This window comes from Danio rerio, chromosome 20 (genome assembly GCF_049306965.1).
Source record: "Danio rerio strain Tuebingen ecotype United States chromosome 20, GRCz12tu, whole genome shotgun sequence".
Taxonomy (NCBI): Eukaryota; Metazoa; Chordata; class Actinopteri; order Cypriniformes; family Danionidae; genus Danio; species Danio rerio.
Genome location: NC_133195.1, coordinates 41321135 through 41334291, shown reverse-complemented (window position 1 = coordinate 41334291; position 13157 = coordinate 41321135). Strand labels below are relative to the sequence as shown.

The 13157-nt window shown below is 35.2% G+C and overlaps 1 protein-coding gene across 7 annotated transcripts in view; it reads right to left on the bottom strand.

Moving 5' to 3' along the window:
* Positions 1-13157, bottom strand: part of galnt14 (UDP-N-acetyl-alpha-D-galactosamine:polypeptide N-acetylgalactosaminyltransferase 14 (GalNAc-T14)) — an 87846-nt gene that overhangs the window by 65187 nt on the left and 9502 nt on the right. For 6 of the 7 annotated variants that reach the window (XM_073932855.1, XM_021468474.3, XM_073932856.1 and 3 more), the window contains one exon: positions 9062-9231. In XM_073932855.1, coding sequence (XP_073788956.1) covers positions 9062-9231 — 170 coding nt within the window. Of the gene's footprint in view, positions 1-9061; positions 9322-13157 lie in introns of all 7 variants that reach the window. The other variant, XM_073932858.1, reaches the window with a different exon arrangement.

The following is a 13157-nucleotide window of genomic DNA, read 5'->3' as shown; positions in this document are numbered from 1 at the left end:
TAAATAAAGGGACTAAGCTGAAGGAAGATTATTGAATAAATTAATGAATAACTCTTAGTATAAAATATTTGATGAAAATCATGATTTGATAAGGAAAATGTCTGTACATAGATTTCACACACAACTCAGTGTGTATAAATGCTTAATGAAGAAGCAAAATGTCTAAGTAATGACTTCAGTAATGACTTGAGTACCAAAACTCAAGCAAAACTTATGTTTTTTTTTTTTTTTTTAATGACTAGTCTAGTTTTAGGCTATTCTTTAAAGTATGTTAGATTTCACTGACAGCTAATTTTTGCCAGCTTTGTTTTAGCGAAATCATATTGGATGATAATAATAATAAAATAATAATAATAATAATTATTATTATTATAATAATAATAATTTCTAACATTTATTAATAAAAATCAGAGAGCTTTTTTTTTTACACATTGAGGGGAATCTCCTCATCCACCTGGATGATGTGACGGCAGCCATATTGCGCCAGACCGCACACCACACACCAGCTGATTGGTGGAGAGCAGACAGAGTGATGAAGCCAATTGTGATATGGAGATAGCTAGGAGGCCATGATGAAGCAGAGGTCAGTGGGCAAATTTGGCCAGGATGCCAGGGTTAAACCCCTACTCTTTTCGAAGGACTTTTAATGACCACAGAGAGTCAGGACCTTGGTTTAACGTCTCATCTGAAAGATGGCGATCACTGAGCAGTATAGAGAGCCCTTCACTATATTTGGGCGTTAGGACCCACACAGACCGCAGGTTGAGCGCCCCCTGCTTGCCTCACTAACACCACTTCCAGCAGCAACCTACTGTAGCTTTACCCTTGCAGTATCCCATCCAGGTACTGACCAGGCGCAGCCCTGCTTAGCTTCATTGGACGACCATTTAAAACACAAAAATGCTTGTGGAGAGTCAAGCCATGATCATTGGAGCCAATCACAGTCATATCTATTGAGCATATGAACACAATTAACCAATCAGTAGTGTTTAAGAACCTCACAAATGTTAGATGGAAATGTACAATTTTCAATTTCAGAACCAAAAAGTCAGCACTTCTATCATCTGTATATTACTGTTGTGTAAACTTCCAGTTCGAGTGCTGTTTGACTTATATCACCATTCAGTGTTTCCTCCTTTTACACAGATCTACCAACTACCTATGGCGTTATTTCAATGACAAATGTCATGAGCGAAGTATTACAAGTCAAGATTGCATCTATTTAATAGAGCATGCGAACCTTTTTGCTTGCACGCCGATTTCCTCTGTTGTGCACAAAACTTCTTGCACGCCCTCTCAAATACACGCTGCTCAAGTGCAGATTTTCATGTGCGCTCTCAAATAAATGCTGCTGAAGTGCAAGTTAGGGCGCTTATGTAACGAAAATGTCTCTAACATTGATTAGATTTGCTATAAATATTGATGAATTTCTCCAATAGACTTACAGAGCAGCATTACTCCTGAAGTAAAGTAATACGGCTATAAACTCCAGCAAGATAAAGTCATTATGCAGAGCCATAGACCTTTATCTATAAAGTATATTTATGGAAACTGTGCTCATCTTAACTGAAAGCTACATCATGTTTGCTAGCCACACGCATCAAGCACCTGTCAGTCAGTCAGTCAGCATGTCACCCTAAAGAGTTAAACAAATAACACACAGCACTATTACGATTACAGAAAAGTTTGTGCTCTTATAATTCACTTACCTTTTAAAACGTTTTGGTGCGATTATAACCCGCTATTAAAATAAAAACGACTGAATGTTTTGAATGAGAAGCTGTAATGTAGCCATAGCGGGATGAATTTTAGTGTGGCGCCCCGCCATGGTAGAATGATGTAGCGGAAACCATGAGCATGCTTTTGTTATTATACTGTATGTTATTAGAGGATATCACAACCACCATTAACAACGACTAACAGAGCAAAAATGCAAATCAACACTGGAATTTCTAAAAACATCCTGCGTTCAGTAAAAACTAAAGCGACCTTTTACATTATCTCTCAGGTAAACTCATCAAGTCAGACTGCAGTGTTTCAGTAATCTTCAAAATAACTGTCTACAACAACCATACTCCACTTGCTCATCACAGCGATGAATTGAATAAATGGCAGCTTTTAATGAACAACGTGTGCAAAGCTCCTGGCGCCCGAGCTTATCAGTTATTAGCCCTTAAGGAATGGAAGTCCTTCTGAATCGAGGTTGATGCTAATTTCCTCTTTTAGTGGCTCTTTTCTCTGCAGCAAAATGAGGTCCGGGCACTAGGGCTAAATGAAAGGACCGGGGTCTTGCCACAGATAGCAGTCAAAGTCTCATTCTGCATTTGACTGAATGCTCCACCAGTTCAGCCGGAGACCTAGAATATATAAGTATTTTGCCTTTCCCACACAGATAGGACTACGCTTGCCTGAAGACACCTGAAGAAATGTGTAAACTGAGTGCAAAGTGAGTGCGGATGCATAGACCACATTAGGTTGCTTAATGCACTCTAATCCGATCACGCAGGATGAGAAATTGCACTTGGTTAAAAAAAAGAATCCAGCAAGGTTATATTTATTGAGCAAATACAGGTATAGTCGACAACACCAACACAATACCTTGCGTCAATACTGACACCCAAAGCCACAATCAAAGCGCTTTTCCCACTGGAACGTTAGAATTATCCTTTGTTTGTCCAATTCAAGCTTAAGTTAATTAAGAGGTAACGCTGGCACTTTGATTGCATTTCCCTTGAAATTTCAATATTGCTGCTGGTCAACAACGGCATGAACAATGAGTGTGGTGTTCCTACTGTAATTACAAAGGCATTTGAGTCATGTAAGAGGAAGGAAGAAACGAGGGCTACATCGAAAAAAGGGAGAGGGAGAGAGAAAGAGAGAGAGAGTACAACATTAGAGCTGTGGGCCTGCATAATGAGCCGCCTCCTCACCTTTTATCAGAGATTCTCTCTACTGTCTCCAAGCCCTGGCATGAATTATTTTATAGAGAATAATACTGCGCTGCTACAGAGGTTTCAGCAGCTCTCTAGATGATTTCTCACAAACTTGGCATCTACCTGCGTATTTTGTGGAGACTGTGCAACTGAGAATAACCCATGGTTAGGTTTTGGTTGACAAGGCACATTCATCAATAATTTTCTCTGTTGACAAAAAGAGTGGGACCATGCTATGAGACGTGCCTGCAATCCTCAGAGGGGTCTGTAGGAGGGTTTATAAACTATAATATATTTTTGGGGGGTTTGTTAATTCTGTGGAAATCTGTCATTGAACTGTAAACTATAGAAGGTCTAATGCTGAGATGTGAAGTCATTCATTCATTTTCTTTTTGGCTTAGTCCCTTTATTAATTAGAGGTTGCCACAGCGGAATGATTTATACTTCTGCGTCAAGCACATGCATATACTCCGGCATAGCCTATGCGTGGTTGCATAGCCCTCTCTGTGGCCATCGGCGACGCTGATGAGCATTTCTCAAAAAAATGTAATTACATGTCGCAACGACACGTAGCGGAAGCTCTGTGATTGGTCGGCTTGGTAGCGCTGATGAGCGTGGGCGGAGGTAAGAGCCGCACGAGCCCGTTGGAGCGAGTGCTTACAAGTGTGGAGTCTCGTGAAGGAGCTCTAGATGGAAACTTTTGTGTTTACCTTATGATTGAAGTTGTTGCACATCCGCCGATTCCTGCATCAAAATGAGCAAATTTGAGGCACTTGTACTTGTAGGTAGCGTTCAGAAAAAACAAAACACCAGCGAAGAAACTCACAGAGCAACATAAACACCTATTGCCAGCTTACGTTTCGGAAGTGTTAAAGCAGAGCAACACAAACAGCACACAGAAGTATAAACCAGACTTTATCCAGCATTTGTTTTACACAGCGGATGCCTTTCCAGCTGCAGCCAATCACTGGGAAACACCCATACACTCTTATTCACACACATACACTACAGACAATTTAGCTTACCCAATTTACCTGTACTACATGTCTTTGGACTTCTGGAGGAAAACGGAGCACCTGAAGGAAACCCACTTTAAAGAGAACATGCAAAGGCCACACAGAAACGTCGACTGATGCAGCCACCCTATTTGTATGTTAATAATTATATATTTGGAATATTATTTTTGTTACATTATTTGATATGATTCTGCATTGTAAGAAATGACAACAAAAAGTCATGACAAATTGTCTTTACATTAACTTAACTTATAAAGTTGATCAGGTTTCCATTTAAGTTAAACACAATTTAACAATCTTTTAGGTCCGCTTAATTGATGCAAGATAAAATTATTTGTAAAGTTAAATTGGTTCAACTTAAAAATTTAAGTTAGCAGCCTATTATATTATTTATAGTGTATATTGTTAAATCTCCTAAAATCTGGGATCTGGCACTGGGTCTGTGACGTTATTTACTTTAAACTTTATTTATTTTAAATTTTACTTCATAACAAATTCTTTAAATTTTAAAGATCGATACTGGTCTAATACCCCCAGAACTTAAAAGGTATATTTTCAAATTTGAGTTTACAAAAAAAGCGCCTCTTTTTTTTAGGGAGGTTTATAATAACACAGATAACAAACTGTGTTTTATAAAAATTCAAAGTTTTTTTTTTTAAATGATACCAAACTTTTGCATTTACACCTCTGCATGTGGATTTGGGAAGCTTTTAATTTTGAATACCCCAAAATAGCACTTGACATTAAAGGAAATTGACGCTTATTCAACAAGGATGCATTAAATTTCCAAGACAATTTATTGACCAAAAAGTATAATAAAAAAGTAACATTGTGAAATTTTAAATATTACTGTAATTGAAAGCTGAATTATCACCACCATGATTTTCATAATTCATTTCAATATATCGATTTGCTCCTACATTAGAATCAATTATTGGTGTGCCATCATTAATAATAAAGAAGTCCTTAATATCATAAATGTTAAAAACTTGTTCAAACTGAATGTTTTTTTTTTTTTTGAATACCCTTACACATTTTACTTTTAGGAATGTCTTTGCAGTCACTTTTGTTCATATTAATTAGACCTTGACTGATAATTAAAAATAAAAGAACATTTATTTGCACAATACTGCTTTTTATTTTTTTTTTACAAAAAAGTAAACAATGTCTGCAGAAACAGATTGCACTTTATTATTATTATTATTATTATTATTATCATCATTATTTCATATGGGTGGCACAGTGGCTTAGTGGTCAGCGATGTTGCCTTACAGCAAGAAGGTCGCTGGTTCTGCTGTGGTGACCCCTGATAAATAAAGTGACTAAGCTGAAGGAAAATGAATGAATGAATAAATTATTTTACATGTGTACACAAAACTTTGATCTTGTTCTTACCTGGATTTATCATTTGATCAGATGTGGAAAATGCTACTAAAACATACTCGATGGTCCTTTAAAACAAAATAACTGTAAAAATCTATAACATCTAAAACATGTATGTGTAATATTTGCAGTAAACTTAAAATTCTAAATACATTTGATACCTTTTTTTTTTTTTTTTGCACTTTATCAGCATGACACTTTCCTCACCAAAATATGATCACACATGGTCAGAGGAGGTGCAAACATGAGAAAATCTGTCATGGCTGACCACTTGTGATCTTATTATCCAAGACGGATGTTAATACCAGGTGTAAACAGAGTAAACACGATAAGCTTCCAGAAATAGCTGCGAAATGAAATCTGCCACTCTGCTCGACTGAAGTGACATGCACTAATGAGTGAGCGACCTCCCACAGCACTGCAGAGGGTGAAAATGCACTGTGGCCAGGAGCAGTCTTATTTTAGCAGCTACAAATACCACGAGGTCATGTTGACACTGTCAGTTATCACAAACAGTGCTTTTAGGAAAATCGCAAATGCAATTACCAATGCAAGAAAAATCACGTCAATAAACAGCTTAATTCGATCTGCTGAATGAATAAAATCTCTATAATTACTTAAATCCATTTTGGGTATTTCATGTTAAAGAGCATGAGAAAAATATACTGCACTACAATAGAGATTTGTGTGTGAAGAAGACTATAAAGATCAAAGATTCATGGTAGGAGTAATACAGCTTTAAAAGAATTCACCTTGATTAAATTCTTGTAAAGAGTTGAGATTACATTTCGTGGTCATTACTTTATGAGCAGTTCATGTTTAAATAGAGAGCGCTTCTCGGGTTCTCTAAATTTGATATACTCTACATTTTGATGAATTTACACCTAGATTGATTGTTCTATTGTAAGTTATTATTTGTGCTCAATAATTAAATGTGCAGTATGTAAGTTTAACACTCAGTGGTTGACCTAGGTATTGCACTCCTGGTTCAAAACATATGCAACCACAGGTTGCCAGATTGAGGACATCAACAGAAGCGTGCCAGACTGTCGAGCCTAATGGCTGATTTAAATCATGTTCTAAATAAAAGCAAAGGCACGCGATAATAAATTCAAATCAAAAGGAGATTTTGTTCTAACCAACATCTGAAATATATATTTTAGCTATTTCTTGCAGCTAAACGACAGGATAAACTGACAATGACCATCTCAGGTAGACCTCATGTGCTTCATTCAGTGTTAAATGCTAATAATGTCAGTTTGAATGGCATTTTACATGACAAATCCTGCCATACTACTGAAAGCAGCAGCAGATGGTTTACTTCAGATCTTGAAATTAAAATAAACTGTTGGAAATTGAACTGTGGCTTAGTGCAAGCCAATACATATCAGTGATCAGCATGTACATTTAATAGTGTTAAAGAGCTTTAATATGTATAAATTAGATTATAAACCTTATCATTTCGTTGGAGTGCAGTAAGTGCACATATATTCTGTGCTTCTGAATGACTGTTTTTTAATTTCTCTCGTGTTTCTTCTTCTGATGCAAACAGCCAAATTGCTTATTACTGCAAATCTTGTCATGTAGCAAGTTGTTAGGACACTGGGTTATAATGTAACCTGCTCGCCTACTGTGTATGTTCTGAATATTTATATTGTTTACTAATAAATAAGCTTATGTGGAACTTATAATGTGCGTACCATTTTTGAGGCGATTACTGTAATGAATTAAATGCATTGTTTTCCACCAAGTCAACTTGGGGTGCTGAAACATAATCAACTAAACTGGCATTGGATGAGTTAATCGTAATTAATCATAATTAAAAGAACTAAAACAAAGACAGACGTTCATTTACATTTTCAAAGCAGAATAACTTAATTTAGCATTGTTTTTCAGATAAACAAGAATGTTCTCTAAGCATGTTTCTTAAAAATCTGCAAACCTATTATGGTAATTTTATGCTTTAGAAGAGTCAAAGGCCCAATCCCAATTCTACCCTTTAGCCCTTCCCCTTTCCCCTACCCCTTGTTTTGCGCATTCCCGTGAAGGGGTAGGGGTGTCCCAATTCTCTTTGGCTTGAAGGCGTAGCGCTAAGGGCAAGGGGTAGATACCCCTTCGAACAAAGATTTTTTAGGACCACACTCGAAACCAAGGGTTAAGAAAATTTCCCAGAATACACCAGCAATACACCAATAATAAGGAGATCCACAAATTAGTATTTTTGTCATTATTCTGAATTTTTACAACAAACAAGCACGTTTCAATATATTCATTAAAAAAAAAATCCATAATCATAAATCCTGTACAGCAGTCCCACAACATTCTGACACTCGATGACACTCAAATACCCTGTCAGAAAAGTCTATTGGCAGGGAGTGGGCTTTTTACAGTGTCTGCTATAATGTTAATGTTGTTTTGGTGTGTTTACTTAGATGAATATGGCCATGCTGTAAATGCATAGTATATTTACTGTCTTATTGTCACATTATATCGTTATGATAACATAATATATGCCTTTTCTGATTTCCTAAAGATAAATACCTAAAAATAACACTGGATAATAACAATAACAAATAATAAAAATAACAACTGGAATAACTACAGCAGTCACGATTGTCTGATCTCATATGAAGAATGAGATCGTGATGACATACTGTATGATGAAGTGTGCAGGTGCTGTAGTGCTGTCCCAATTCTTAGGGGTGAAATTTTGAAACCCTTTCCCTAAACACTCGGTTTTAAGGGCCAAGAGGAAGGGGTAGGGGTACAAAAAATAGAATTGGGATTGGGCCAAAAACTTACAGCAACTTTAACAAAGTAAAAAAAAATTGCTGGGCTGTTTCAACCCAAATTTGGACAATATCCAGAGGTCAAAAGTTCAATTTTAAAATGAAATTTATAACCCAGCAGTGGAGTTTCTCCAAATTTTATCTAAATTTGAGCTGAAACAACCCAGCAATCCAGCATTTGCTTCATATTTTAGTGCAAAACTTTTTAGGATTATGTGATGAATGGAGGCTTCAAAATAACAATTTATGAACAATTGAATGTTTTTTTTAACATTATAAATGACTTTACTGTGTCAATTTAATATGCAGATCATAAATTCAACAAAAGTATGAAGCAGCACAACTGTTTTCAACTCATTACACTTAGTTCTGAAGTATTATGTGGCACTGAAAACAGGCTGCAGAAGATTCGGTTCAATTTTGAACAGGAGTAAATTTCATTTTAAAATCTAGTTCCTATTTATATTATATATTATTCATTCTTTCTTTTCGGCTTAGTCCCTTTATTAATCAGGGGTCGCCACAGTGGAATGAACCACCAACTTATCTAGCAAACTGTATGTTTTACGCAGTGGATGCTCTTCCAGTCACAACCCAGCACTGGGAAACACCCATACACTCTCATTAACACAAATACACAGTGGCCAATTTAGCTTATTCAATTCACCTATACCGCATGTCTTTGGACTGTGTGGGAAACAGAAGCACCTGGAGAATTATTATATATTACATATATTTAAAATACTTCAAAACATAGATACCTTATTCACTACACTGCTTTAAACCATATATAAAAATGCCAATGTTAATCCCAACTCCTCTTACCACAGCAAACCTTTCATCAGTTTCTTAAAGTTTTCAAGAACTCACAGATGTACCTTCATTAATTTAATATGAAGCGTGTGGGCATTACATATAGATCACACACACACACACACACCTGTAATGTCGGGTGTCTCTAAGTGCTCTGTTGCTGGGGATTCGTTCGCTCTCTCTTTGATTGAAGGCATACAGACTGTATGGGTCCTGGCCCGGTTTCCATCTGTGAGCACTGAGGTAGCTTTTCTCTTCAAACTCTTCCAGCAGGTCATCCCACTCAGTATCTGAGATCTACAACATAATGAAAACACTGCGGTCAGATTGGTTTTACATGTATTAAGCCTATTCATTCTATTCACACGGTCTCCTTTGATAGAAATACTAGGTGTCAAAGGCACATCGGGTTAAATGTATGTTTGAATATTAAGTAGAATTTCAGCATAAACAATAACTCAAAACATGCTTAGAGACATGAGCTGATATTAAATAATATTGTGATAAGAACATGCATGATATTGTTTTTATTGTGGGCATTTAACCACTTCAAAAGCTTTTAAAGAATATTCTGATTGTTTTATTCACAGTGATTTTCATCAATGCACCAGATGATTGAACACATAATTGGCCATTTATTTTTAACATATACATTTCCATGTGTTAATCTGAGTTACGACATGCCAGAGATATTTATAAAATAGTTCTGTTTTTTTATAGATCTATTGTTCATAAACACCTACAACAAGGCTCCATTTGTCAACATTAGTTAATTACTCTAAACAGTAATTAAAAATGACGTGTGAAGCATTTATTAATCCTGGGTGATGTTAATTTCTTATTTAAATGTTTAATAGTTCATTAAAATCATACGTTGAAACCTTTTTATTTAATACAGCTAATAACTAATAAAATCAGATGTAATTTTAAAGCAAATGTTAACAATAACTAAGTGAAGTGAAGTTAGTTAACACAGTAAGTAAGTTTTACTCTTGAGACCTTATTATCTATTTATAGCCCTTTTGCAATTTTAATCAAAATCAGAATCAAAAAGAGCTTTATTGCAAAGTCTGCTTGTACACACAGGGGATTTATCTTGGTGGTAGGAGCTTCCAGTACAGAGAGCACAACAAATACAAACATAAAGAGAAAAAAGATCATGAAAAACTGACAATAGCATAATAAATAAAGAAAAAAAAAGTTTCCTATAAACAGAATGCATAATTATGTTATTTAAAAAGGTGGCTCAGTTAGGATATGGCCTGTGGGAAAAATATTAATGCACATTAATGTACAATAAAGCAATACACACAATTTACTTTTGCAATTATACCAATAAAAATAATAATTTTTGCAGATAATAAAAAAATCCCAGAAGATGAGCAGCATCAAATGTCAAATATTTAAAGAAAAGTAACGCAAGCACAATTTTGGGTTTGGTTCAGTATAAAGGTATCACCTTTATTAATGCAAATCTGAGGCCATACAAAAATGATCAATAATTTATATTAAACTTTTTTGGAAATTTCATACGAGGTTGAGAAAATATACTTGATGCAAAAGTTTTGCCTGTGAAGATGAAAATAAAGATCAAGGATTTATGGTAACAGCGGCGCAACTTAACAATTTATTAATTTGACTAATTTCTTGAGTAAAGATTACATTTCATGGTAAAAAAAATCTATTTTTTTTATATTTGAACAAGAAACAAGGCAGCCCTACGTATTTTGCATTGTGACAACTCAATTTCTGTATCTAAATATTTGGTAACACTTTACAATAAGGTTCATTAGTTAATGCATTTACTAACATGAACTAATCATGAACAACACTTGTACAGCATTTATTAATCATAATTGAACATTTACTAATGCATTATTAACATCCAAGTCCATGCTTGTTAACATTAGTTAATGCACCGTGAATTAACATGACTTAACAATGAACTACTGTATTTTTATTAACTAATGTTTACTAACATGAATAAATACTGTAGTAAATGTATTGTTTATTGTTTGTTCATGTTAATAAATGCATTATTTAACATTAACTAATTAACTTTATTGTAAAGTGTGACCAAATATTGGTTAGACTCCCTAGAAATAGAAAGGAGAATTCAAACCATTTGGTGAAACTATATTCATATCACATTATTTATGACAAACATATATATATATATATATATATATATATATATATATATATATATATACATCACAATGCAAGATTTTTCCAACATCGTGCTGTCTTAATTTAAGGCTGTACTAAAACAGTGCAAGAGTGCAAAATGTTTTTGAGAAAAAAATCCTTCCTTATTGCCTTTTTTAGTATTGTGCTAATACCATATATCATGATAAAAGCTTCAGCAATTTTTGCAGTAAGACAATTTGATCCCCTCCTATGCCTAGCCATGCTCTAATAGGAGTATTTTAATTAGGTGCAAAGACATGTTCAGTAAACTACTTAAAAGAGTTGCTATAGGCAATATTCCTAATTATCATAAAAAAGGCATTAATATTTCAGCATTCTGCAGCACCATCCCACCACCAAACCCCTCGAAATACGATACTGTAGTCACAAATATTGAGGGCTGAACACACCCCGTCTTAGAATCCATAAGGCCATATCAATCATAATTTAATAAACCTCCACATTCTGCACCGACAGCAGCTTAAGAGTTTCCATGTTTTCCCACTTATTATTTCCTAGAGCTTTTTTTGCTGATGTTAGACCATTAAGGGGGCTGGAGGCTGTTGGTTATAGTTGAGGCTGGTGATTACCAATGCCAGCAGGTTGCTGGTTTCTCCCCAGACGCCTGTATGAATGCTGACTGATGATGATGCCTCCTCCTCTCCTGCCTTTCCAAATGCAGCTACTGCCCTCCATGGAAATAAGCACCACTAACGTTCACATCTGTGTAGAAATTCGGCTTCACATAATGGAGAGGGTTGTTGTTATGAAAACACACATCATCAATCAATAACCCATGTTCATGACAGGTTTGATTTCAGAGGAATTGTAATTAGAACCAAGGGGGTATAGAGAACACGATGATCCTCTTATTACATTATTTTTTAAATATAATAAAACTTTAAAAAAAAAAAACATTAAGCCAAAAGTCAAATTTTCTGACTTTTCTTTGACTATTACTGGCTTATAAACTTTCACATTTTGCACCACGTTGCTTAAATAGCAAATCCATTTTAGGCCACTTTGTGGACTCATGGGCATGCCGGTCTAAAAAGGAGGTGTGTTAAGGCGGATTGTTGAGGTGTTGCTATTTTGAGGAACTGAAATAAATCATGCCGTTGACCAACTGAAATCTGGTCTTAAGTCCAGCGCAGATTGTGTTAGGTATGGGCCTATACGGCCCAAACGCTCACACATTGCTTAATACATACCGGATGTACAGCAATGCACAAATATTTTTACATATGAAAAAATGAAAGGAAGAAAATGTTACAAAAAATATTATTTATCTCCATAAATATAAAAACCACTACCTGCATGCCTTCTTCATCTCTGGGGTCTTTTGTCAGTTTATTCATGACAATTTGCATTGTTATAATATTATTATTAGCAGTATTATTTATTATATGCATATTTATATTTGTTTTAATAAAACAAGTTTAGATTTGTCCACCTTTCGGGTTTCGGAGACGTATGCATCACCATATGGGGCCTATCAGGACGTGTGCTTGGACAGAATTCTTCTTTATTAGTATCACTTCTTTTATTATTGTTCATTTATTCGTTTGCTGGAAATTAGAAATGAATTTAGAAATAGTTTTGAAACAAATCTTTGCGCTTAACAAATGAAATTAGATATGTGGGCTAATAGATGTCTTCAGTGGAGTGAGTTTCCATCATTTCCTTATCTATGAAAGGAAAGAAGTAAAATAAAGAGTAAAAGTAAAGAGAAAGTAAAAAGGCTGAATGGAGGAGGCTCGTTCTTTATCCTCATGCTACAGATGGTCTATTTAATCGTTTTCTCGCAAGTGAAGCGTTTAGTTTTTCCTTTTACTAAGTCATCTATGTACAGTAAATAGCAAATACACCACGGCGCGACGCAACCTACTCTTAAAGGGAAAGTGAGATGAGACTAATTGGTTTATTGTACATTATGGTCAAAACACACCCATAACTTAATAAGAAAATAAGCACAACCCTGTTAGACCATGTGCCAGGGCACAGAACATATTTTTTAGTTTTTCGTTCCGTAC